Here is a 27596-nt window from a genome sequence, read left to right as displayed (position 1 = left end):
ACAAATAAAGTTTGATTTGACCTCCTGGTTCAGAGCTCTAAATTCATCATTCTAGAGATAGAGTGCCACCAAGTGGTAGGATTTGAAAATGCATAGGTAGGTGCCTCTTCAACAGAACTTTGTGAAATTGGCCATAAAACTCCATGGGCCCAAAACTTGAAAATCTTCCAACGTATAGAGGAACCAGACAAGTACAGAATGTATACTATTGTATGTGTTTCTGTAGTGCACCCATTGAAAGAAATCAAAAATAATCTTTGCTAATTGAACTTTTCCCACTTCCTCTTTTCCTCCTTACTTTCCCTCCTTTTTCTGCCATTCCTGTTCGATGTTGCTGGCTGTTCCCGTTTCAGTGTCGCTGGCTGTTTGTTCTGCAGCTCTTACATAAGGGTTTGAACTCCTGAATAGTTGGCAACAAACTACTGAGGAAAAGGACAGAGACAGAATAAATAAAATAAGAGGGAGAAATAGAGAAAAAATAAAGAGGGGGAGGGGAGTAGCACAAGCAAATATTTAATTACGGAGAGAGAGAGAGAGAGAGAGAGAGAGAGAGAGAGAGAGAGAGAGAGAGAGAGAGAGAGAGAGAGAGAGTGTGAGAGAGTGTGAGAGAGAGAGAGAGAGAGAGAGAGAGAGAGAGAGAGAGAGAGAGAGAGAGAGAGAGAGAGAGAGAGAGAGACATCAAATATCATAAATCTGTAACTTAATTTAGGATTTGATATGAATAGCAAAAAAAACTCTGGCTTGAGAGAATTTAAACGGAGGTGAACTTTGGAAGGAGCATGCTGCCAATGTCCAACAGCCTCCTAGTGTCTGTCACAGTCCTGCTGTAGCTGCCTCCTACCATGCTACTATCTCTGGATTGTCTGGACCTGAAGATCTGCCTGCTTGTGATATTTCTGTTCCTACTGCTGGTGGACTTCCTGAAGCACAGAAACCCACCTGAGTTCCCTCCTGGACCATGGCCTCTACCTTTCCTGGGAAATATCTTCATTGGGTTTGGCTACCAGGACATGGACAAGGTAACACTTAGCTACTATATTAGAAAGATTTCTACCTTTAGGCCTTACAGTAATGACATATACAGTACCAGTCAAAAGTTTGGACACATCTACTCCTTCCAGGGTGTTTCTTTCTTTTTACTATTTTCTACATTGTAGAATAGTCCAGTCCTCTTCTGGCTGTGCCAGGTGGAGATTATAACAGAACATGGCCAAGATGTTCAAATGTTCATAGGTGACCAGCAGGGTCAAATAATAATAGTCACAGTGGTTGTAGAGGGTGCAACAGGTCAGCACCTCAGGACTAAATGTCAGTTGGCTTTTCATAGCCGATCATTCAGAGTATCTCTACCACTCCTGCTGTCTCTAGAGAGTTGAAAACAGCAGGTCTGGGACAGGTAGCACGTCCGGTGAACAGGTCAGTGTTCCATAGCCGCAGGCAGAACAGTTGAAACTGGAGCAGCAGCACGGCTAAGTGGACTGGGGACAGCAAGGAGTTATTAGGCCAGGTAGTCATGAGGCATGGTCCTCAAGCTCAGGTCCTCCGAGAGAGAGAAAGAAAGAGAGAAAGAGAGAGAGAGAGAATTAGAGAGCATACTTAAATTCCCACAGGGCACTGGATAAGACAGGATAAATACTCGAGGTGTAAGACTGACCCTAGCCCCCCGACACAAACTACTGCAGCATAAATACTGGAGGCTCAGTATTCAGGAGACTCTGTGGCCCGGCCGACTATACCCCCAGACAGGGCCAAACAGGCAGGATATAACCCCAGCCACTTTGCCAAAGCACAACCCCCACATCACCAGAGGGATATCTTCAACCATCAATTTACCATCCTGAGACAAGGCCAAGTATAGCCCACGAAGATCTCCCCCACAGCACAACCCAAGGGGGTTGCCAACTCAGACAAGAAGATCACGTCAGTGACTCAACCCACTCAAGTGACACACCCCTCCTAGGGACGGCATGGAAGAGCACCAGTAAGCCAGTGACTCAGCCCCTGTAATAGGGTTAGAGGCAGAGAATCCCAGTGGAGAGTGGGGAACAGGCCATGCAGGGACAGCAAGGGCGGTTTGTTGCTCCAGCGCCTTTCCATTCACCTTCACACTCCTGGGCCAGACAACACTCAATCATAAGACCTAATAGTGAAGACATCAACACTATGAAATAACACATGTAATCATGTAGTAACCAAAAAAGTGTTAAACAAATCAAAATATATTTTATACAGTTGAAGTCAGAAGTTTACAAACACCTTAGCCAAATAAACTCAGCAAAAAAAGAAATGTCCTCTCACTGTCAACTGTGTTTATTTTCAGCAAACTAAATATGTGTAAATATTTGTATAAACATAACAAGATTCAACAACTGAGACATAAGCTGAACAAGTTCCACAGGCATGTGCCTAACGGAAATGGAATAATGTGTCCCTGAACAAAGGGGGGTCAAAATCAAAAGTAACAGTCAGCATCCGGTGTGGCCACCAGCTGCATTAGGTACTGCAGTGAATCTCCTCCTCATGGACTGCACCAGATTTGCCAGTGTTTGCTGTGAGATGTTACTCCACTCTTCCACCTAGGCACCTGCAAGTTTCTGAACATTTCTGGAGGGACTGGCCCTAGCCCTCATCCTCCGATCCAACAGGTCCCAGATGTGCTCAATGGGTTTGAGATCCGGGCTCTTCGCCGGCTATGGCAGAACACTGACATCCCTGTCTTGCAGGAAATCACGCACAGAACGAGCAGTATGGCAGGTGGCATTGTCATGCTGGAGGGTCATGTCAGGATGAGCCTGCAGGAAGGGTACCACATGAGGGAGGAGGATGTCTTCCCTGTAACGCACAGCGTTGAGATTGCCTGCAATGGCAACAAGTTCAGTTCGATGATGCTGTGACACACCGCCCCAGACCATGACGGACCCTCCACCTCCAAATCGATCCCGCTACAGAGTACAGACCTCGGTGTAACGCTTATTCCTTCAACTATAAACGTGAATCTGACCATTACCCGGATGTATGAATGTACCGATCCTCTGCAGGTGTTGTTACAAGTGGTCTGCCACTGCGAGGACGGCCAGCTGTCCGTCCTGTCACGCTGTAGTGCTGTCTTAGTGCGGACATTGCAATTTATTGCCCTGGCCACATCTGCAGTCCTCATTGACTCCTTGCAGCATGCCTAAGGCACGTTCACGCAGATGAGCAGGGACCCTGGGCATCTTTCTTTTGGTGTTTTTCTGAGTCAGTAGAAAGGCCTCTTTAGTGTCCTAAGTTTTCATAACTGTGACCTTAATTGCCTACCGTCTGTAAGCTGTTAGTGTCTTAACGACCATTCCACAGTTGCATGTTCATTAATTGTTTATGGTTCATTGAACAAGCATGGGAAACAGTGTTTAAACCTGTTACAATGAAGATCTGTGAAGTTATTTGGATTTTTAAGAATTATCTTTGAAAGACAGGGTCCTGAAAAAGGGACTTTTCTTTTTTTGCTGAGTTTACATTTAAACATGATTTTTAAAAAACATTTAAACAGTTTACATTTTTCACAATTCCTGACATTTAATCCAAGTAAAAATGAATTCCCTGTCTTAGGTCAGTTAGGATCACCACTTTATTTTAAGAATGTGAAATGTCAGAATAATAGTAGAGAGAATGATTTATTTCAGCTTTTATTTCTTTCATCACATTCCTAGTGGGTCAGAAGTTTACATACACTAAATTAGTCTTTGGTAACATTGCCTTTAAATTGTTTAACATTTCGAGTAGCCTTCCACAAGCTCCCCACAATAAGTTGGGTGAATTTTGGCCCATTCCTCCTGACAGAGCTGGTGTAACTGAGTCAGGTTTGTAGGCCTCCTTGCTCTCACATGCTTTTTCAGTTCTGCCCACAAGTTTTCTATAGGATTGAAGTCAGGGCTTTGTGATGGCCACTCCAATACCGTGAATTTATTGTCCTTAAGCCATTTTGCCACAACTTTGGAAGTATGCTTGGGGTCATTGTCCGTTTGGAAGACCCATTTGCAACCAAGCTTTAACTTCCTGACTGATGTCTTGAGATGTTGTTTCAATATATCCACATAATTTTCCACCTCATGATGCCATCTATTTTGTGAAGTGCACCAGTCCCTCCTGCAGCAAAGCACACGCACAACATGTTGCTGCCACCCCTGTGCTTCACGGTTAGGATGGTGTTCTTCGGCTTGCAAGCTTCCCCCTTTTTCCTCTAAACATAACGATGGTCATTATGGCCAAACAGTTCTATTTTTGTTTCATCAGACCAGAGGACATTTCTCCAAAAAGTATGATCTTTGTCCACATGTGCAGTTGCAAACAGTATTCTGGATTTTTATGGAGCAGTGGCTTCTTCCTTGCTGAGCGGCCTTTCAGGTAATGTCGATATAGGACTCGTTTTACTGTGGATATAGATACTTTTGTATCGGTTTCCTCCAGCATCTTCACAAGGTCCTTTGCTTTTGTTCTTGGATTGATTTGCACTTTTCGCACCAAAGTACATTTATCTCTAGGAGACAGAACGCGTCTCCTTCCTGAGAGGTATGACGGCTTCGTGGTCCCATGATGTTTATTCTTGCGTACTATTGTTTGTACAGATGAACTTGGTGCCTTCAGACATTTGGAAATTGCTCCCAAAGATGAACCAGACTTGTGGAGGTCTACAATTGCCTTTCTGATGTCTTGGCTGATTTCTTTAGATTTTCCCATGATGTCAAGCAAAGAGGCATTGTGTTTGAAGGTAGGCCTTGAAATACATCCACAGGTACGCCTCCAATTGACTCAAATGATGTCAATTAGCCTTATCAGAAGCTTCTAAAGCCATGACATAATTTTCTGGAATTTCCCAAGCTGTTTAAAGGCACAGTCAACTTAGTGTATATAAACTTCTGACCTACTGGAATTGTGATACAGTGAATTATAAGTAAAATAATCTGTCTGAAAACAATTGTTGGAAAAATGACTTGTGTCATGCACAAAGTAGATGTCCTAACTGACTTGCCAAAACTATAGTTTGTTAACAAGACATTTGTGTAGTGGTTGAAAAACAAGTTTTAATGACTCCAACCTAAATGTATGTAAATGTCACGACTTCCGCCGAGGTCGGTCCCTCTCCTTGTACGGGCGTCGTTCGGCGGTCGATGTCACCGGTCTCCTAGCCATCGCTGAGCCAGCTTTCATTTTCCATATGTTTTGTCTTTATTTTCTACACACCTTGTTTTCATTATCCCATTACATGTATTCAACCCTCTGTTTCCCCCATGTTTGTTGTGCCTGATTATTTTCAGTTTGGTTATGATGGCTGGTTTTTTGACGGGTGCTGTGTTCACCCGTGCGTAATATTTATAGTTGGTTATTGGTCAAGTGTATTTCTTTAACTTGTGCCTTTATTTTTTAAGTAAAGTACGTTGCTCACTCATTTTGCTCTCTTGCGCCTGACTTCATGCACCAGCTACACACACCTTCTGACAGTAAACTTCCGACTTCAACTGTATTTGAGATTCTTCAAAGTAGCCATCCTTTGACTTGATGACAGCTTTGCACACTCTTGGCATTCTCTCAACCAGCTTCATGAGGTAGTCACCTGGAATGCATTTCAATTAACAGGTGTGCCTTGTTAAAAGTTAATTTGTGGAATTTATTTTCTTCTTAATGCGTTTGAGCCAATCAGTTGTGTTGTGACAAGGTAGGGGTGGTGTACAGAAAAAAGCCCTATTTGGTAGAAGACCAAGTCCATATTATGACAAGAACAGCTCAAATAAGCAAAGAGAAACGACAGTCTATCATTACTTTAAGGTCAGTCAATCAGTCAGTCAGTCATTTCCAGAACTTTGAAAGTTTCTTTAAGTGCAGTCGCAAAACCCATCAAGCGATATGATGAAACTGGCTCTCATGAGGACCGCCACAGGAATGGAAGAGCCAGAGTTACCTCTGCTGCAGAGGATAAGTTCATTACAGTTACCAGCCTCAGAAATTGCAGCCCAAATAAATGCTTCACAGAGTTTAAGTAACAGACACATCTCAATGTCAACTGTTCAGAGGAGACTGCAGGAATCAGGCCTTCATGGTCAAATTGCTGCAAAGAAACCACTACTAAAGGACCCCAATAAAAACAAGAGACTTGCTTGGGCCAAGAAACACGAGCAATGGACATTAGACCGGTGGAAATCTGTCCTTTGGTCGAATTTGAGATTTTTGTGTCCAAATTTTTGACTGGTACTCTACATACAGCATCAAATAATTCAAGGGCGATCAATTTATGCAAATAATGTTTTGTTGCTTGATACAAAGATCTTTCTTTAAGTTTGTCTACGATTGTTTTTAGGTTGCTGAACAGTTCGGCAATATTTTCAGCCTTCGGTGGGGTGCGGAGAAGGTGGTGTTTGTGTCTGGGTACAAGATGGTGAAGGATGTTTTGATGACTCAGGGAGATAACTTTTTAGACCGACCTGCATCTCCTCTCTTTAGTGATGTTTTCAAAGACTGTGGTAAAATCTGCTATTTACATTTTCTTAATATAATTTCACTCACCATTGTTACTGTTTAATTAAAATTATTTTCAAGTAACCATGAAACTCTATTTCAAAAGGAATCTCTGTAAGTAATGGATACAGATGGAGGAGGCAGCGGCAGTTCTCGGTGGCCCACCTAAAACACGTTGGTGAGGGGAAGAGAACCCTGGAGCTTCATGTGCAGCAGGAGTGTAACTTCCTGTGTCAGGCCTTCCAACAGGAAATGGGTGAGCTGCTGTAAACAAACCAATCACAATTTACAGTGAAAAACATTCAAATAAGATTTCTGGTTTTGACTTTAGAATACAAATGAAGAGTCTTCAGTGCATTTTCCTTATTCTAGTAACTGTACATTGTGCATTTCAAGTTCTATGTAATACAAAGGTAACATTGTGTCTACTTAAGAACAGTACTTAAATTTAACCCAACAGGAGGGCCCTTCAACCCCCAACTCATAATTAACAGTGCTGCTGCAAACGGCATTGGATTCTTGGTGTTTGGAAAGCGATTTGACTACAACGCTACAGACTTCCAGAACCGTCTGCGACTGAGCCAGGAGTCCATGCTATTGATAGGCAACCCTCTGGTTCAGGTGGGTTCCCCTGTGCGGATGAGATGACACAACAATGCTATAGGAGGAGGATGGGTTCATTGTAATGCATAGAATGGAATAAATGGAATGGTACCAAACACATCAAACACATGGAAACAACTTGTTTGACTCCGCTCCATTGATTCCATTCCAAACATTACAATGAGCCAGTCCTCCTATTGTTTCTCCCACCAGCCTCCTCTGCTATATGCAGCTCAGTAAAGTGATACACATATTAGTTGTGTTCACCATACACCATACCTTCTCATTAGCCCCTAGTATACATCTTACATTTTCTTTGAAGCACAACTTCAGGATATATAATTATGTCCCCTTTTTCTCTTAGCTGTATGATGTATTTCCATGGCTGTTCAAGCGTTTGCCTGGGCTGCGTTCTGGTCCCCATGTGACAATTCTTTCCAACTATGCAAAGATTGTGTCATTCCTGAGAAAAGAAATAGAGAAACATAAGAAGGACTGGGATCCCTTTGATCACCGGGACTACATTGACTCCTACATCGGAGAAATAGACAAGGTGATGCTTGTATATCAGTTTGTTTGTCTGTGTATGTACAGTATATTGTATATCAGTTTGTTTGTCTGTGTATGTACAGTATATTGTATATCAGTTTGTTTGTCTGTGTATGTACAGTATATTGTATATCAGTTTGTTTGTCTGTGTATGTACAGTATATTGTATATCAGTTTGTTTGTCTGTGTATGTACAGTATATTGTATATCAGTTGGTTTGTCTGTGTATGTACAGTATATTGTATATCAGTTTGTTTGTCTGTGTATGTACAGTATATTGTCACTTTTATTGCCTGTGCAACATGTTCAGTCATGAAATTAACTTAAATATTGACTTGCCATCTTTAACAGTCTCAACAGTCATAAAAGCTTTTGACTACTGCCATGGGCCTTTTAGGTACAACATCTGAGACAGTTGCTAGTAATGTTTCATCCTGTCCTTGTATTTGATAATACCTCTTTCAGAAGAAGAGGGACATCGAGGCTGGGTTCCACTCAGAGAACTTGGTGTACTGCAGTCTGGACTTGTTTGAGGCTGGAACAGAGACCATGACCAACACTTTACATTGGGCTCTGCTCTACATGGTGAAGTACCCTGATGTTCAGGGTAGGTATAGTGCTCTATAGACTAGAGTCATACAGTGAGCTCCAAAAGTTGAGATAATGACAATTTTTTGTTGTTGTTTTGGCTCTGAACTCCAGCACTTTGGATTTGAAACAGTACAATTGCTATGAGGTTAAAGTGCAGACTGTCAGCTTTCATTTTATAGTATTTTCATCCATATCGGGTTAACGGTTTAGAAATTACAACACTCTTCATACATAGTCCCCCCATTTTAGAGGACCAAAAGTATTGGGAGAAATTCACTTATGTGTATTAAAATAGTAAAAAGTAAAGTATTTAGTCCCATATTCATAGCACGCAATAACTACATCAAGCTTGTGACTCTACAAATGTGTTTGATCCATTTGCTGTTTGTTTTGGTTGTGTTTCAGATTATTTTTTTGCCCAATAGAAATAATTGGTCAATTAATTTATATTTCTAATAATGATGATAAAGTTAGACTCACAAATATCATACCCCCAAGACATGCTAACCTCTCACCATTGCAATAACAGGGGAGGCTAGCATGTGTATGTGTGTGTGTGTGTGTGTGGGGGGGATATGGTATTTGTGGGTCTGTAACTTTCTCACTCATCATTATTCAAGTTTCATTGAGGATTATCTGTAATCATGGTAGCATCCACATGAATGTAGAATTGTTTAGAAACATTCTATTCTTATTTACAATAAAAGGGACTCCAAAATGACATGTTATTTACCATTAATTTCTATTGGGCACAAAATAATATGAAACACAACCAAAACAAACAGCAAATGCATCCAACAAATTTGTAGTGACAATCTTGATGTAGTCATTGCGTGCTAGGAATTTGAGACTAAATACTTTACTTCTTACTACTTTAATACACAAGTGAATCTATCCTAATACTTTTGGTCCCCCAAACTGGGGGGACTATGTGCAAAAAGTGTTGTAATTTCTAAACAGTTCACCCGATATGGATAAAAATACCCTCAAATTAAAGCTGACAGTCTGAGCTATAACCTCATTGTATCAAATCCAATACAGAGCTGAAAAAAATAAATAATTATCTCTGTCCCAATACTTTTAGAGTTCACTGTATACAGTATATCCAATTCTTAACCAACCTACAAACAGCCTCTGAATAACTAAGCAGCTACAGCCAACCAACAAACAACCAGTTTCTGACCAAACAGCACATCAACAAAACTAAGTTGAGTCATAACTGAGTTCTAAGCCATTTGAATCCCTCTTCATCTTCCCAGAGAATGTCCAGGAGGAGATCAAAAGTGTGATTGGCCAGTCTCGCCAGCCCTGCCTTGCTGATAGGGTGAGCATGCCCTACACAGACGCTGTGATCCACGAGACACAGAGAATGGCCAACATACTGCCTCTCAATATCAGGATGTCAAGCAAAGATGCTACCATGGGGGGATATTTCATACCCAAGGTGAGACAGACTGTACAGTTTCACCGCAATTCATTTCTCTGGGGGGAAGTTAGAAGATATGCTCATTTGTCCTGAACTTCCACACTTTCTTTAGTGCTGTTTTAATGTGAGAGCTCTGGTGAATGTTCAGTTACATTATGGAAAATACCATCCCATGGAAGTGATGTTTATATTTTTGTTTGAAGTTCTATGGTTTTAAAAGGTTATTTCAAGCATGCTTTCTCATCATCCCCTCCATAGGGCACTAAAGTGATAGTCAACCTCTCCTCAGTGTTACGTGACCAGACAGAATGGGAGACAGCAGACCACTTCAACCCACAACATTTCCTAGATGTGCATGGTCACTTCCGGAAAAGGGAGGCTTTTTTCCCATTTTCTGCAGGTCGGTCCCTAGATTCAATTTCATCCGCTCTTGCCCTAAATTCCACCCACATACAATGTAGCTCAACTAACTCTATTCTAGCTTTCACAAAATGAAAAAAAAACAGCCTGCCTACAAAGCCTGTGTTATGTGACACAGTAACAGTAATAATAACTCTGTCCCTGTACCCTGCGTATACCTGTTTCTCTCCCTCTCTCTGCGCCTAGGAAAGAGGGCTTGTCTGGGGCAGTCGCTGGCCCGCATGGAGCTCTTCCTCTTTTTCACCTCCCTCCTCCAGAGGTTCACCATCTCTACATCCCCTGGAGAGGAACCACCAAGCCTGGAGCCCCAGGGAGTGGCCATCCAGTCCCCTAAACCCTTCACTATCTGTGCATCCACATGGTGATGGTTCACCACCATTATAGTTCCGTTTTGGAAAAGAGGAATACATTTTATTGTCCATTTTCCTACAGTCCATATGGAAATCTATCTTTTTGCTTTTAACCCTACCCGCTCCCAAGTCAAACACACCCCCTCGAGGGTTTGGAAGCACAGGGTCAGCCATGGTGCTGCGCCACTGGAGAAGATTCAGGTCAAGGGCACAACGGCAGATTGTATGATATACTGAATTACTGAGCACTGTCTGCATGCTTAACATAATGCATACACAGTATGATATGTACAGTGTCCCCCCTTTCGTAAAGGTCCAATGCAGCCATTTTTATCTCAATATCTAATTATTTCTGGGTAACAATGAAGTACCTTACTGTGATTGTTTTCAATTAAAATGGTCAAAAATAAACAAAAATAGCTTCTTAGTAAATAGCAATTTCTCAAGCAAGAATTTAGCTGTTATTGGGAGAGGTTTGGAACTCTTTCTTATTAGTCTATTAACTAATTTACTGAATGGTGATTTCACCATGGAAAGCCAAAACTCTCTCCCACCAAAACAGGTTGAAATTTCAGGTGGTCTTTTCAAACAGCTCTCACACTAAAAGGGCATTATCATCGTTTTCACAATATCATCCCAACCTATATATACACTGCTCAAAAAAATAAAGGGAACACTTAAACAACACAATGTAACTCCAAGTCAATCACACCTCTGTGAAATCAAACTGTCCACTTAGGAAGCAACACTGATTGACAATAAATTTCACATGCTGTTGTGCAAATGGAATAGACAACAGGTGGAAATTATAGGCAATTAGCAAGACACCCCCAATAAAGGAGTGATTCTGCAGGTGATAACCACAGACCACTTACTTCTCAGTTCCTATGCTTCCTGGCTGATGTTTTGGTCACTTTTGAATGCTGGCCATGCTTTCACTCTAGTGGTAGCATGAGACGGAGTCTGCAACCCACACAAGTGGCTCAGGTAGTGCAGCTCATCCAGGATGGCACATCAATGCGAGCTGTGGCAAGAAGGTTTGCTGTGTCTGTCAGCGTAGTGTCCAGAGCATGGAGGCGCTACCAGGAGACAGGCCAGTACATCCGGAGACGTGGAGGAGGCCGTAGGAGGGAAACAACCCAGCAGCAGGACTGCTACCTCCGCATTTGTGCAAGGAGGAGCAGGAGGAGCACTGCCAGAGCCCTGCAAAATGACCTCCAGCAGACCACAAATGTGCATGTGTCTGCTCAAACGGTCAGAAACAGACTCCGTGAGGGTGGTATGAGGGCCCGACGTCCACAGGTGGGGGTTGTGCTTACAGCCCAACACCGTGCAGGACGTTTGGCATTTGCCAGAGAACACCAAGATTGGCAAATTCGCCACTGGCGCCCTGTGCTCTTCACAGATGAAAGCAGGTTCACACTGAGCACGTGACAGATGTGACAGTCTGGAGACGCAGTGGAGAACGTTCTGCTGCCTGCAACATCCTCCAGCATGACCGGTTTGGCGGTGGGTCAGTCATGGTGTGGGGTGGCATTTCTTTGGGGGGCCGCACAGCCCTCCATGTGCTCGCCAGAGGTAGCCTGACTGCCATTAGGTACCGATAATAGATCCTCTGAACCCTTGTGAGACCATATGCTGGTGCAGTTGGCCCTGGGTTCCTCCTAATGCAAGACAATGCTAGACCTCATGTGGCTGGAGTGTGTCAGCAGTTCCTGCAATGGACAGGCCCGCCCATTCCCCAGACCTGAATCCAACTGAGCACATCTGGGACATCGTGTCTCGCTCCATCCACCAATGCCACGTTGCACCACAGACTGTCCAGGAGTTGGCGGATGCTTTAGTCCAGGTCTGGGAGGAGATCCCTCAGGAGACCATCTGTCACCTCATCAGGAGCATGCCCAGGCATTGTAGGGAGGTCATTCAGGCACGTGGAGGCCACACACACTACTGAGCCTCATTTGGACTTGTTTTAAGGACATTACATCAAAGTTGGATCAACCTGTAGTGTGGTTTTCCACTTTAATTTTGAGTGTGACTCCAAATCCAGACCTCCATGGGTTGATAAATTTGATTTCCAATTATCATTTTTGTGTGATTTTGTTGTCAGCACATTCAACTATGTAAAGAAAAAAAGTATTTAATAAGAATATTTCATTCATTCAGATCTAGGATGTGTTATTTTAGTGTTCCCTTTATTTTTTGAGCAGTGCATATAAACACATGGAAATCACATTATTGACTGCACTGGGCCTTTAATAGTTTAATTCAGGAGCGCACATTTCACTGGGAACAGCTTCAATGTGCCCATATTCTGAAATTACATTTTTGTCCCCCCAGTTTTATCATTGGAATGTGATACAAAACGAGGCAACTGTGTTTTTTAGGACCATGCGGATGCCTCCGAGCGGTCGGATAGACTTTTTGGAGTGTTTATCTGACTGGATAGAAAATGTAAAAAAAAGTTATGTCCCCCCCACTTCTAAAACCAAAGCTGCGCCCCTGGTTTAAGTAATTTGCACTTTGAACGTAACCCTTCTAGCATTTTGAAAAGATCTAGTCTTACAGCATTGTTTGATTAAAGTCACAATTCTGTACAACAGAACAAATGTATGTTTTATTTACATTTCATGCTAGTTCATCTCATGTGATCACTTCAGCTATTCAGACGGCACCAGAATGGGGCTCCACAAATACAGGTGCTCTGGACTTTGGCCATCACTGAACAATCCCATGGGATTCTTTTGTATGGCTCTTTATCGGTTTCTCTCCCTCCAATCAGTTTGATAGTGGAGTTTTGAATCCACCGACCCCAGCAGTCATTGAGGAATCTGTAAGTGGGAAAGAGGCTCACTCGAGGGACAGTTTATTCTTTTAAAAAGCATAACCTTGCGGTTTACATTTTTTCCCAAGGATTTGACTTTAACCTTGATCTTCCTTCTGTTTTTAAGCCGCCCTCACCATGTTACTCCAGTCTGTGTTGGAGGGACTGGGCATTTAGGATATACTGGTGTTCCTCTGCATCTTCTTTCTGGTCACTGACTACCTAAAGAACAGGAAGCCCGCCAACTTTCCTCCAGGACCACAATCTATGCCTCTTGTGGGCAATTTATTTGATAAGGATGCTAAACACCCTCACATATATCTATACAAGGTGAGAAGGTGTTTACCCTTTCAAGAGCTTTTTATTAGTTAAAAAAATCAAATGAGAGATACTGTGAACACAATGACTAGGTGAGGAAAGCATTTCAATTGAGGACAGGCTAACTGAATGAACAACAGAGACAAAAGGCAAGTATCAACATTTATTCAAATAGTTTGGGGAAGGGCCTCATCTCTGGGGGATTATCCTGAGAGCCAGATGCTTTGATGGCAGGTCGCCCTATGCGGGGAAGCTGGCATCGAAACTCAGAATACCTTATAGAACCAACATAAAGTGTCTTAATAGGGTGTTGGGCCAGCACAAGCCTCCAGAACAGCTCCAATGTGCCTTGGCATAGATTCTACAAGTGTCTGGAACTCTATTGGAGGGATGCGTCACTATTCTTACACAACAAATTCCATAATTTGTTGTTGATGGTGGTGGAAAACGCTGTCTCAGGCACCGCTCCAGAATCTCCCATAAGTGTTCAATGGGGTTGAGATCTCTCTCCCACCAAAACAGAGTGACTGAGACACACACACACTTTAAAACCACTATGCTCCTTTCAGACCCCTCTTTCAAAGTCACTGAGATATCTTCTTCTAGTCATGAGGGCCAAAATAATGGGCAACTGGGCTTTTTTTATACTTAAAAAAAATGATACAGGTTTTTCTCATTGAGATACAATCTCTTTTCCAAGATAGCAGCAGGGGGGACAATGTTTCAGACAAAACAACTTACATACACCAACACAACATTAAACAAAACTATAAACACACATACAGTACGACAAAACATTTAACGTTAAAAACACGAAAGTCTTGACTAAAAACAGCTGGCCTAAAAACAATTGCACTCTTCTATGATATATACATTGATCAAGTGTTTAAACTCCACCAACGAAACTAGATCATCAAATTTGAAAATGTTCAGGAGAGAATTCCAGGACCACGGAGCTAAGTTACTAAAACTATTTCTATCATGACCTGTTCTAATTTTTGGTACTGTTAGAAGCAAATAAGAGTTGGACCGTAATTGATATTTATTTACCACCTGACTAAAAAAGAACAGAGATAAAATGGCATTTTTACCCAATATGGCCTTAAAAATCAGTGTATACCAGTGTTTAAGCCTACGCAAGGTCAATGACGACCAGCCAACAGCGCTGTAGAGATCATAATGATGCGTTAGACACTTTTGATTTGTAATGAACCTGGGGCTGCATGATACACTGAATCAAGTGCTCTCAGGGTAGTGGTTGAGGCCTGCATATATATAACATCCCTCAAATCTAAAACCGCCAGTAATGTCCATCGTACCAGCTCCTTCCTGGCCTCAAAAGAAAAACAAGCCTTATGCCGGTAATAAAAACCTATTTTCAGCTTGAGCTTCCTTATCAAGTTCTCTACATGCACAGTGAAGCTCAGCATATCATCAACCCACACACCCAAATATTTGTACACTTTAACTCGCTCTATAGTATGTCCAGCCAATGTAGCAATGACATGATTAGTAACATGCCTGGCATTTGTTTTACCTGAATTTAGAACCAGCTTTAAAATCATACAGATTATGTTGTGTGATGTTAAATGCACTTTGGGCATTTTCTAAAGCTAAAGATAAAAACTACTACCACTTGAATAATGAACAGTATCATCTGCATAAAAATGAACATCCGCTGTTTCAATAAGATACCCAATGTTGTTGATATACAAAATGAACAACAGTGGGCCCAATATGCAACCTTGCGGAACACCTGAGCACACCTCTATGGACTCAGATTTACAACCATCCACTATTATACATTGTGTACAATTTGATAGGTCATTTATAAACCAATCTAGAGCATGACCAGTAATTGCACAACATTTTCACTTTTGCACTAACACAGCGTGGTTGACGGTGTCAAAAGCCTTCGACAAATCAATAAAGACAGACACACAATGTAACTTCTTATCAAGAGCACAGTGGATGTCATTTAAAACCTTCAATGTTCCTGAAACAGTGCTGTGGCCAGACCTAAAACCTGATTACATTCCATTTAAGATGTTGTTTTCTTGGAAGTAGGCCTTTAGCTGCCTACTAACTAAGTACCTTTGACAGTACAGACAATTTTGATATGGGTCGATAGTTGTCAAGTAGCGAAGGATCTCCATCTTTCAGGAGAGGCAGTACAAAAGCAGATTTCCATTTCCTTAACATCAAGCGTGAGGTTAAAAATACATGTTAAGGGGTTCTAATTCATTAGGGCCAGGGGATTTCTTTCCATAAATTTGAAAAAACTTCAGGCCACTCTGAATACTTAATTCGGCAGGGGTAAGAATGTCAGGACCTGGGTTAGACTGCACATTTCCAGACAATAGAAGCAGCAAGATAATAAAGTCTCGATCGAGGGTTACAACATTTGGATTGACAGACAGCACTTGAACGAGAATCCAGAGTCACCAGAGTCTTTAACGCCACATATTTCAGGAGATGTGTGAAGTCCAGAGACAAGGTTAAGTACCAAGAGAACAGCCCTGACATGTAAGAGCAAGAGTCTGATTTCTTCCATATTGTTTGGGAGAAATGTGCATAGTTCTCACCTGCATTTCCGGAGTAAGCGTGGGGTTTCTCTCAATACTCGAAGGAGAAACAATCATATATTTCCTCTTTCACAGTGCAACGGGCTCTAAAATTATCGGCAACATTGTAAAAGCCAAGGGTAGCATGTTTGTTTATTGCCCTAAAAGTCATAAATCAAATAGTCCAGCCGCTGATCAATAAAAAGTCAGCGATATATGCGAGCAAAGCGCCGGGTGGGGAAAGAGAGAGAGAGACAGGGAGAGAGAGAGACGAGGGCACCTGTACAAGAATGGGAGAGACAGACCAGGGTAGACGGGTGCAGGCAGGCAGAGAGATCAGTTCTCTGGCCAACAGCGCACATGGATCACACTGTATCGACGTGAACTGGAACCGGTCCAGCATTTAGCAGTACAGTGATTCTGCCTCAGTATGGGACGCACAGAAACAGCAAGCTCGTTCCACGTCTCAACTTCTGAGTGATCTATCCACTGGTTTGTCAACCGGGCTGGCAAACAAACTCAACACAACTTAATAAACCGACTTGTGCTCATGCTGGCCAAATGATCAAACAGTGAGTTTTCTCATTAATGGAAGGAAAACAAATATCTCTGTAATGATTTTCTTTGCGCATCATGTTGTTCAAATCAAATGTATTTATATAGCCCTTCGTACATCAGCTGATATCTCAAAGTGCTGTACAGAAACCCAGCCTAAAACCCCAAACAGCAAGCAATGCAGGTGTAGAAGCACGGTGGCTAGGAAAAACTCCCTCGAAAGGCCAAAACCTAGGAAGAAACCTAGAGAGGAACCAGGCTATGTGGGGTGGCCAGTCCTCTTCTGGCTGTGCCGGGTGGAGATTATAACAGAACATGGCCAAGATGTTCAAATGTTCATAAATGACCAGCATGGTCCAATAATAATAAGGCAGAACAGTTGAAACTGGAGCAGCAGCACAGCCAGGTGGACTGGGGACAGCAAGGAGTCATCATGTCATGTAGTACTGAGGCATGGTCCTAGGGCTCAGGTTCTCCAAGAGAGAGAAAGAAAGAGAGAATTAGAGAGAGCACACTTAAATTCACACAGGACACCGAATAGGACATGAGAAGTACTCCAGATATAACAAACTGACCCTAGCCCCCCGACACATAAACTACTGCAGCATAAATACTGGAGGCTGAGACAGGAGGGGTCAGGAGACACTGTGGCCCCATCTGAGGATACCCCGGGTGTTGTTGTTGGCCCTAAGCATGATGGGATGTTAATTGCTTAATTAACTCAGGAACCACACCTGTGTGGAAGCACCTGCTATCAATATACAGTACTTTGTATCCTTAATCTAATCAAGTGTTTATTTTATTTTGGCAGTTACTTGTACTTTATCAACTACTTTATAAAGAATCTATAAATCCACACTGAAGGTACCACATTTCACCTAGTCGTGATACAGTAAACAGCAATTAGACATGAAGGAACTATTTTTTTCTGTGTGTCATAGATCCATGGAAATGTCTTCCATATCAGCTTTGGCCCAGAGAAGATGGTGTGTGTTTCTGGCCTCAACACAGAGAAAGCGGATCTAGTGGGAGACTCTGGGCGCCGTGCGCCACAGGCTTTACTGAACCAATGGAAAGTCTATTTTCATTACCATTAACTTTGATAGGTCATACAGTTTGAGCAAACCATTCCAACCTACAATCATGAGCTGTGTTTGAATACCCATACTAACATACTGTATACCACATACTTAATGAGTATATACTATAAAATATTAGTTCATTTTAGTATACTGTAATCGAACTGTATCCTTTCAGTTGAGCGTACTAGGGCTTAGCCTGTCTACCGGAAGTTGATGCTGTTGCTATGTAACCTCTTGCTAGCTTGTTAGCATAAAACATTCCTAGCTAGACATCTTACGACTTCAGGTGTGTTCGTAAATTCAATCTGGAGTGCCAGAGTGTGCTCTGGGTGTTCGTAAATTCAAATTCAGAGCGTTGTAAGATTGTCCGTTAGTAATTTCAGAGCGCACACTGGACGCTTTGACCGAGGAGTAGGGTTGATCCAAGCATTTTGACAAGGGCAGTAAAGCATCCAAGCTAACTGGCTAAAGTTTGCTAGCTTGCTAGCTACTTCCAGACACAAATGAGAGAACACCTCACTCGCCGCTAAAATAGCTGGTTAGAGTGTTTTCATGTTATCCAGAGCTTTGGTGACTAACTGTGCTGCTGGCAACAATTTAATAGCGATTTTTGCCGACGTTTACTGATACCGGCCATATTCAAAGGGTGTTGAGTGTTCGTAAATTCAACAGTTATTCTGCACTCTGGCACACTCAGACGAGAGTGCGTAGATAGCCAGAGCGAATTTACGAACGCACTCGAATGAACAATGTCCATTGAGAACGCACAACAATTATACGATTCTGATTCAGAAGGGTTAAATGCGGACAACACATTTCAGTTGAAGGCATTCAGTTGTACAACTGACTAGGTATCCCCCTTTCCCTTCCCTTTTTTCACATTTTGTTACTTTACTGCCTTATTCTAAAATTGATCAAATTATTTTTTTGCTCATCCATCTACACACAATACCGCATAATGGCAAAGTGAAAACAGGTTTTTTTAATCCTTGATCAATGGAAACATCCTTCAAGTTGTTTCTACAACTTGATTGAAGTCCAGCTGTGGTAAATTCAACTGACTGGACACGATTTGGAAAGGCACAGACCTATCTATATAAGATCCCAGAGTTGACAGTGCATGTCAGAGCAAACACAGTGGCCTCCATCATTCTTAAATGGAGTAAGTTTGGAACCACCAAGACTCTTCCTAGAGTTGGCCGGAGAAGGGTCTTGGTCAGGGAGGTGACCAAGAACCCAATGGTCACTCTGATAAAGGACACCTAAAGGACTGTCAGACCATGAGAAACAAGATTCTCTGGTCTGATGGAATCAAGATTGAACTCTTTGGCCGGAATGCCAAGCATCCAGTCTGGAGGAAACCTGGCACCATCCCTACGGGGAAGCATGGTGGTGGCAGCATCATGCTGTGGGGATGTTTTTCAGCGGCAGGGACTGGGAGACTACTTAGGATTGAGGGAAAGGTGAATGGAGCAAAGTACAGAGAGATCCTTGATGAAAACCTGCTCCAGAGCGCTCAGAACCTCAGACTGGGGTGAAGGTTCACCTTCCAACAGGACAACGACCCTAAGCACACAGCCAAGACAACGCATGAGTGGCTTCAGGACAAGTCTCTGAATGTTCTTGAGTGGCTAAGCTAGAGCCAGGACTTGAACCTGATCGAACATCTCTGGAGACACCTGAAAATAGCTGTGCAGCGACGCTACCCATCCATCCTGACAGACCATGAGTAGATCTGCAGAGAAGAATGGGAGAAACTTCCCATATACTAATGATCATGATGAGGATGACTATGATACGGTCCTGCTGTATTTGGTGTGAAGGGTACTATGGTGGTGTTCCTCCTCTGTATTGGTTGATCAGAATGAATGGAAGATGCCAGACAGCTTCGAACCTGAAAACGTCCTGGTGGCTGATGGTAAGTTTGTGCGGAAGGAGGCTTACATGCCCTTTGCTGCAGGTACTTATACATTAACCCTTCTTCTGGACTAAAAACCACACTCAATGGAGAGTCTCTATTGAAAGTGTGTTTTAGTCCAGCAATATGTCTTAATAATATGCGTCCAGGAAAGAGTCAGGCACTGAAAGATACATGCATGTTGCTGATACAATTGCACACGTAGACCTGGGCCTCATATACACAATCCATTGAATACAGCAGCACGTTTTGTATGCAGATTGGAGTTTTCCTTATTCCATGTCATTCCAACCAATCATATTAATTCCAACCAATCACCCTAAGCAGAGCTGCCCTCAAAACTGAACTTGTTTTTAAATATAATAATAATAATATATGTGTGTTACTCTAGGGAAGAGGGTGTGTCGAGGGAACAACTGGCCCGGATGGAGCTCTTCCTCTTCTTCACCACCCTGCTCCAGAAGTTCAACATCTCCTCCCCAGAGGGAGTGGAGTCCAGTCTGAACACCGAGGGTGGGGGCATTAATGCACCGCTTCCTTTCTAAATCTGTGCATGCACTTGTTGAGCCTCCTCTTGCTTATGCAATAAAGCTGCCTAAAACCCTGAGGGAATGTGCCCCCAACCTATGGGAATTTGAAAAACTACAAATACATTTACACCAAACAGAAATCCTTGACTATGATGAAGGTTAAATAAAATAAATCAGGAGAAAGAAGGGGGTGTCAGGATGAGGATATGTTGGTTTAGTGAAATCATTATGATGGTTTACTTTTTGCAATAGACTACCACACTTTAAATATTTTGTGTGCATTCCCATGTTTTTCTTTTCATGAACAATTTCTCATAACCTACCTCAGTGCTCATAACATACGCCACGTGTCGCTGTTGAGCTCTGCGTCTATTGCAGTCCAGCTGATCGTCGCCATCTTGATTCAGACATAAACAACACCCAAGAGTTGCGATCTTTATAGCTCAGTCACAGATAGACCAATGCAAGGTTTAGTTAAAAATCGTTGACTCAGTGGTTGCGATGGCAATTTAATGGTGTTGGTATCTTCAGGACAAAAATCTTCAATTTTCCTTGTCATTGGGAAAACGTCAACAAACTCGTGGGCGATTGAGGCATTTTAAAGGCTATGGGTGGCCTGTCCAGAAATAAACATGGCGATACGTCTGCTTTTTACTTGCGCTAACCAGTAGTAAGAAAGACATTTATTTTATTGTCGTCAGCTGATTATTGCTGCTAGCAGCCAGAGTTTGTTTGTAGGGGGGGTGATACCATGACAACGGTGTGATTGACATCAGCACACTTTTTTTTTGCAGAGTTCTTGGACAGCGACGATATTTATTTTACCCTGAAACGTCACCATAGTTATTCTCTAATTTACCAGTCGAAATGTGGCTAGTAATCTGGCTTTCTTGCAGGAGCTAACTAGTCAATCAGTGCAGCTTCCTGGTGTGCAGTCAGGGCAGCTTTCCTTGCTACTTTTAATTTGTGTCAGTAGTGTGGTTGACCACTAACCAGGATAACTGTCTTACACCTCTACTCTGACATTTTATTTCCTCCAGGGATGGGAGGCCAGTGACGTGTAGGGGGGAGGGGGGAGGGGGGGGGGGGGACTGGACAGAGTTGCTGGTAGTGGTGGTGCTCTTGTAAAATGGACCAGGAATATGAGAGAAGGCTGCTGAAGCAAATCAACCATCAGAACCTACCAGAGGGCCAGCAGGCTAAGGTGAGTAAGGCGATCAGCTGTATCTCTGGTATTAAAAACAGAACTGCCGGCAAGAGGATTGGGGAGAGAACAGAAACAGATGTGTTTGAATAGATACTAACAAGTAATCCATTTTGAACCAATCTGGACGGTTGTCATGTATGGAGAGTGAAAAGCTTTGTGTAGTAGTGCATTCAATCAAATGTTTTGCCTATTGCACATGTTGACACGGTTTGTTTGTCTAACCATTTCAGTCTGGAGGTACGACCTGCAGTCCTCTCAGTGTCAAATCTGGGGACCGATTCATTCCTACCCGTGTTGGAAGCAACTGGTGCATCAACTTCCACTATGCCAACGTAAGCAACACACCTTTCCTCCAATCATGTACCACAAATGATATACTCTCTCAGCCACCGTCTCTCTCTCACGTACTCATTGATATGTCTGTTTTGCACACATGTGCGTTGGTTTTCACAACTTTGGCAATATCATTTTCAACCCCTTATTTACTTGCTCATTCTCCATAGGAGAACTGTCAATCTCCCAACCAGAACCACAGGTCGAAGGATGCTGGGTCAGACACGGGGAAAGACACTGTGGCATATGCTGCCCTGCTGAGGAACGAGTTGCTGGGGGCGGGGATAGAGAGCGTTCCAGACCTCCACACTGAGGACCGCCGTCACACCGTCTTCTCCCAGGACACACACAGCCTCTTCAGGGTGAGAGACGGAGAGAGAGAGAAACCCCCGAGCCCCAGCACAAAACCGCCGATATACAGCGAGGCAAACTATCCTCACAAATAACATTCTGATTTGAATTATTCCTCCATAGTACACAGTCCACACTAAGAGAGTGCCTTTTGACAGTGGCAATGAAGTCTCGCCATACTCGCTCTCCCCACTCAGCAACAAGAGGTACTGATGAGTCCACTCTATGGACTAGTGACAACCACTGGCCTCAAAGGGACATTTCACAATTTTTCAACTTCATATTCATCATCTCCAGCATTTTCACATATGGTGGTGCTGAAGATGATGCATATGAAGTTGATTTTTAAATGTTCCTTTAAAGCAAGAATCTTCATTTGGTGAAACAGCACAACTGTTGGCCCCAGACCCTTTGTTATTGTTTTGTTGATGAACCCGAGGAGAGGAGTGTCCGGCAGCGTGGACGTTGTAAAAAATATATATTTTCTGCTGTTCTATCCCACGTGCAACAGTCTACGAGTTGGGGGGTGTTTGAAGTAACTTCTTTGTTGTTGCAATATCCCAAACGGACATGGGAAGTTTCACCAAATACGGATTCTAGCTGTAACTGGCTTTAAGTGTGATGTTGGGTTTTCCATTCACTATACAGGCACAGTTACTGTATGTTACATCCATCCACTATACAGTTACTGTATGTTACATCTGTCCACTATACAGTTACTGTATGTTACATCCATCCACTATACAGTTACTGTATGTTACATCCCATCCACTATACAGTTACTGTATGTTACATCCATCCACTATACAGTTACTGTATGTTACATCCATCCACTATACAGTTACTGTATGTTACATCCATCCACTATACAGTTACTGTATGTTACATCCATCCACTATACAGTTACTGTATGTTACATCCCATCCACTATACAGTTACTGTATGTTACATCCATCCACTATACAGTTACTGTATGTTACATCCCATCCACTATACAGTTACTGTATGTTACATCCCATCCACTATACAGTTACTGTATGTTACATCCCATCCACTATACAGTTACTGTATGTTACATCCATCCACTATACAGTTACTGTATGTTACATCCCATCCACTATACAGTTACTGTATGTTACAGCCATCCACTACACAGTTACTGTATGTTACATCCCATCCACTATACAGTTACTGTATGTTGCATCCCATCCACTATACAGTTACTGTATCCCCATCCACTATACAGTTACTGTATGTTACATCCCATCCACTATACAGTTACTGTATGTTACATCCCATCCACTATACAGTTACTGTATGTTACATCCCATCCACTATACAGTTACTGTATGTTACAGCCATCCACTATACAGTTACTGTATGTTACATCCCATCCACTATACAGTTACTGTATGTTACATCCCATCCACTATACAGTTACTGTATGTTGCATCCCATCCACTATACAGTTACTGTATGTTACAGCCATCCACTACACAGTTACTGTATGTTACATTCCATCCACTATACAGTTACTGTATGTTACATCCCATCCACTATACAGTTACTGTATGTTACAGCCATCCACTACACAGTTACTGTATGTTACATCCCATCCACTATACAGTTACTGTATGTTACAGCCATCCACTACACAGTTACTGTATGTTACATCCATCCACTATACATGTCTGCTAAAGCAAAAATACAATACACACCAATATTTTTATAAAATATGGACCTCTATCGCTGGAACTTACCCCTCCCTCACTCCCATGTTTGTGTAGTCACAAGCTCCTTCGTTCCCCTCGGAAGCCAGCCCGTAAGATCTCCAAGATCCCCTTCAAAGTGCTCGACGCCCCTGAGCTGCAGGATGACTTCTACCTCAACCTGGTAGACTGGTCCGCTGGCAACCTGCTGTCTGTGGGCCTGGGGGCCTGTGTGTACCTGTGGAGCGCCTGCACCAGCCAGGTGAGAGTGAGGGAGGGGCCAAGTGAGAGTGCCGGAGGGGCCACGGGAGAGTGAGGAAGGGGCCAGGGGAGAGTGCGGGAGGGGCCAGGGGAGACTGGAGAAGAGGACACAAACCTCTATTATTGCTTATTTTCTATCCATGTATTTAACCCTGAAGGTGACAAGACTGTGTGACCTGTCAGTGGATGGGGACTCTGTGACATCAGTGTGTTGGAATGAAAGGGTGAGTTTACAGCCCTGCTCAATATCTGTGATCATTCTGTTGATAAATAGTTTTATGAGGAAAACTGGGACGTTTAGTGTTCATAAAGGAAGACTGACACCCTTAACAAGACATGTATCATCTACCTTACATCTAGTCACTCACTGGCCTGGGTTGTGTCCATCCTCTCAGGGGAGCCTCGTTGCTGTGGGAACCCATAAGGGCTATGTTCAGATCTGGGACGCAGCTGGAGGGAGAAAGCTGACCAGTCTGGAAGGCCACTCGGCTCGTGTCGGTCAGTGATGCATGTCGATTTAGGTGTCGGTTTGATATGTTTTTGTATCCGTGTGTATGTGTGTGACAAGATCTATTCTTTGAGAGGACTTAGTTTTTACAGTCTGATATCTGTACTTGCATAAATAGAAGGATGATTAGGTATGTTTTATAGAATGTTTTATAGTACTACAGAAATGAAGTATGCTTTAAATGCCAGGAAGTCATACTCCTTTAGATTTTCATTGAGTACCGTATGAATTTGTTGCATGTTATTGAGGAAGAGAATAGTATTTTCAGACCCATGTGTGTTTGACAACAGTTGATTAACAGCTAATAGTCATATAGGGGACACTGTACCAAAATTAAGGAATGACGCAGAATTGCACGTTAGATGACATTCTCTGTATTGGTAAGCCTGGTATGTTAATTGTTTTTCTTACTGCATACATTCTTACTAAACCGTACGTTCTAATTAGTATGTAGTACAATTAGTAGACAGTATGTAGTTTTAGTAAGTAGTAGGCAAGACAGATTCTGGACACGGCCTGTCTATTGGATAAAAAATAAATAAAACATAATTGCTTAGGTAATACCAGATGGAATGGGACTGTAACATGGAGAATGTACTCTCTCTGTCCCACTCTCCAGGAGCACTGGCGTGGAATGGAGAACAGCTGTCTTCAGGCAGCAGGGACCGTGTGATCCTCCAGAGGGACGTCCGCACCCCTCCGTCCGCTGAGAGGAGGCTCCAGGGCCACAGGCAGGAGGTGTGTGGCCTCAAGTGGTCCCCCGATCACCAGCACCTGGCCTCTGGGGGCAACGACAACAAGGTGAGCAGGACCACTTCAGGGTCATATTCACATCACTGGCTCCTGTTCAGTAGGGAGAAACTTAGTGAGACAGCGGGGAGGTACTACATGATTTTCTCCAATAATCCAATAATCTCTCAACACTGTGAATCGACACCCCCCCCCACTCCCCTTTGCATTCAGTTCATCTCGACTTGTCGCAACATTTACAATACTGAACGGGATCCGTAACTCTACTTCGAAACATTTTAACAACATTTGTGATTCTGAACACACCCTCCCTTATCCTCAGCTGCTGGTGTGGAACAGCTCCAGCCTGCTCCCGATGCAGCAGTACAGTGACCACCTGGCTGCAGTGAAGGCCATCGCCTGGTCACCCCACCAGCATGGGTTGCTGGTGTCTGGAGGAGGAACGGCCGACCGCTGTCTACGCTTCTGGAACACCTTGACAGGCCAGCCCCTGCAGAGCACTGACACAGGCTCCCAGGTCTGCAACCTGGCCTGGTCCAAGCACGCCAATGAGCTGGTGAGGCACTACTTACTTAATACCTGCTCCCGAAGCATCAGCTTTCCTGTGTATCCGGTCCTAAGTTATTTTCTTTCATCACAGAGTAGAATTATGTAGTCAAACGTCGCACATCACTTTTCATGGAACACTAGGCTGCAATAAATATTTTAATAGTGAAGTAAGGATTGCACACTCAATTGCTCCAACAAATACTTGTATTAGTTGACAGTGTTTTGATCGTAAAGGATATTAGTCAGGTCGGTGTTCATAAGTAGTGAATGGGTGTACACTTTATCATGTGTTTCAGGTGAGCACCCATGGCTACTCTCAGAACCAGATCCTGGTGTGGAAGTACCCGTCTCTGAACCAGGTGGCCAAGCTGACGGGACACTCCTACAGAGTTCTCTACCTGGTGAGACTGGTGGAGGGGAGTAGTTGGGTGTCTGTAATGTTGAATAACACAGCAAATCATCATCACCACCACCAATTTGCCGCCTTCCTCAGTATGACATATGTAGAATGTAGGGTTGCAAAATTCCTGGGACTTTCATTTAATTCCCTGGTTTTCCTGAAATCCTGGTTGGATGATTCTCAGAATAAGCAGGAAATCTGGAACCCTCCAGCCAGGATATCTGTAAAACCAGAGAATTTTTTGACAGTTCCTAGAATTTTGCAACCCTAGTAGAAAGTACAACCTCAAACTCGATATTCAACTCTTTCTGTTCCCTCTCCTCAAGGCTGTGTCACCAGATGGAGAGGCCATTGTGACGGGGGCGGGAGACGAGACTCTGCGTTTCTGGAATGTTTTCAGTAAGACACGCTGCACCAAGGTTCGTGAACAAAACCCATCTTGTCATTGTTCTTTTTCATTTGGCCAGTCACAGGTTTGCTGCTTGATTATGTCAAATAAAGAACTTCCTTGTTGTGTTCTTCCTTCAGGAGTCCAAGTCAGTGTTGAATCTCTTTACCAGGATACGATAGTGAAATGGGAGGAGGACTAAAGTAGAGGGGATCGGGGAGACATCACCTTGAACCCCTAATAAACCCCCCTTTACCACTCCACTGTAACTCAGTGCACCACAGCACCAACCATCACTACGAACAAACTCCTCACATCAATTCCACCTTTTTTACCGAGGACAGCTCCAACCACCACCAGCCTGCGAGCAGCTGTCCCACTAAAGTGATGTCATTGATTAAAAACTAACACAGCCTTCGAGTGAGGGGCTGGTTGTCTCTGTACAATGTCTGTCTTATATTTCTGTCGTGGATGTCCTGAGATGTTTTAGAATTATCATTAGGGCCAGCAGTTACTTTTTTAAAAATCTGACCATGTGACCTGAGCAGGGCCTGGAGTTTCTACTGGTCAGGTCACATGTTCAGGAAAAAAGTCCTGTCTTTAGACATATACCTCCACTAATATAATATCTAAAATAGTTGAATATATAAAGTCCTCTCATCACGGTGTATCGTTTCTCAGCCTTTCCTACATAACAGAGAGAGAGGCTTGGGGACTTTCTATATTTTGATAATATGTATCTGAACTACCATAGAATCCAACAGAATGTCATGATAATAAACGAGTACACCAAAAGAGTCAGCCTGCCCGAGCAGCTGCAGAGACTCAGATCTGTTTATTATTTTCTTTCTAAACATCCCTACAACTTTCTTAAAACATCATTATAACACAATCTCAACATGATCATGACATGCTTATAAC

The 27596-nt window shown here is 43.0% G+C and overlaps 2 protein-coding genes and 1 long non-coding RNA gene across 6 annotated transcripts; 2 read left to right on the top strand and 1 right to left on the bottom strand.

Annotated features, from left to right (window-relative positions):
- The first annotated feature begins 615 nt into the window (after nt 1–615).
- LOC124009100 (cytochrome P450 2J2-like) lies at nt 616–10819 on the top strand. 3 transcript variants are annotated; one of them, XM_046320596.1, is made up of 9 exons: nt 616–1019; nt 6332–6494; nt 6596–6745; nt 6950–7110; nt 7457–7645; nt 8110–8248; nt 9492–9676; nt 9917–10058; nt 10265–10819. In XM_046320596.1, the coding sequence occupies exons 1-9, from the start codon at nt 843–845 to the stop codon at nt 10441–10443; spliced, it is 1485 nt and encodes a 494-aa protein (XP_046176552.1). In that variant the 5' UTR covers nt 616–842; the 3' UTR covers nt 10444–10819. The 3 variants fall into 3 exon arrangements, with proteins under 3 accessions (XP_046176552.1, XP_046176553.1, XP_046176550.1); XM_046320594.1 differs by having other exon boundaries at nt 617–1019; nt 8107–8248; XM_046320597.1 differs by lacking the exon at nt 6332–6494 and having other exon boundaries at nt 8107–8248.
- LOC124009102 lies at nt 6118–21182 on the bottom strand. Of its 2 annotated transcripts, none has more exons than XR_006834223.1 (4): nt 20543–21182; nt 8098–8176; nt 7402–7555; nt 6118–6753 (listed from the first exon to the last, which is right to left on the bottom strand). It is a non-coding gene; the product is annotated as an uncharacterized LOC124009102 (long non-coding RNA). The 2 variants fall into 2 exon arrangements; XR_006834222.1 differs by lacking the exon at nt 20543–21182 and adding an exon at nt 16156–16370.
- On the top strand, nt 20594–27505 carry fzr1b (fizzy/cell division cycle 20 related 1b). The gene is made up of 13 exons (XM_046320598.1): nt 20594–20889; nt 21260–21423; nt 21657–21758; nt 21930–22121; nt 22234–22316; nt 23898–24081; nt 24239–24304; nt 24476–24578; nt 25208–25389; nt 25661–25894; nt 26184–26288; nt 26614–26706; nt 26816–27505. The coding sequence occupies exons 2-13, from the start codon at nt 21349–21351 to the stop codon at nt 26855–26857; spliced, it is 1461 nt and encodes a 486-aa protein (XP_046176554.1). The 5' UTR covers nt 20594–20889; nt 21260–21348; the 3' UTR covers nt 26858–27505.
- Nucleotides 27506–27596: the final 91 nt, after the last annotated feature.

This window comes from Oncorhynchus gorbuscha, linkage group LG22 (assembly GCF_021184085.1).
Source record: "Oncorhynchus gorbuscha isolate QuinsamMale2020 ecotype Even-year linkage group LG22, OgorEven_v1.0, whole genome shotgun sequence".
NCBI classification, from domain to species: Eukaryota; Metazoa; Chordata; class Actinopteri; order Salmoniformes; family Salmonidae; genus Oncorhynchus; species Oncorhynchus gorbuscha.
This window is presented reverse-complemented; position numbering and strand designations above follow the sequence as displayed.

Excerpts from the sequence above, each read along its gene's own strand:
- LOC124009100 (XM_046320594.1), top strand. The coding sequence starts at position 843 with ATGCTACTATCTCTGGATTGTCTGGACCTGAAGATCTGCCTGCTTGTG. Across the intron at positions 7,111-7,456 it reads TAGGCAACCCTCTGGTTCAG|CTGTATGATGTATTTCCATG; the intron begins GTGGGTTCCCCT and ends TTTTTCTCTTAG. Across the intron at positions 7,646-8,106 it reads ACATCGGAGAAATAGACAAG|AAGAAGAGGGACATCGAGGC; the intron begins GTGATGCTTGTA and ends TACCTCTTTCAG.
- fzr1b (XM_046320598.1), top strand. The coding sequence starts at position 21,349 with ATGGACCAGGAATATGAGAGAAGGCTGCTGAAGCAAATCAACCATCAG. Across the intron at positions 24,305-24,475 it reads CAGTGTGTTGGAATGAAAGG|GGGAGCCTCGTTGCTGTGGG; the intron begins GTGAGTTTACAG and ends CCATCCTCTCAG. Across the intron at positions 25,390-25,660 it reads CTGGGGGCAACGACAACAAG|CTGCTGGTGTGGAACAGCTC; the intron begins GTGAGCAGGACC and ends CCTTATCCTCAG.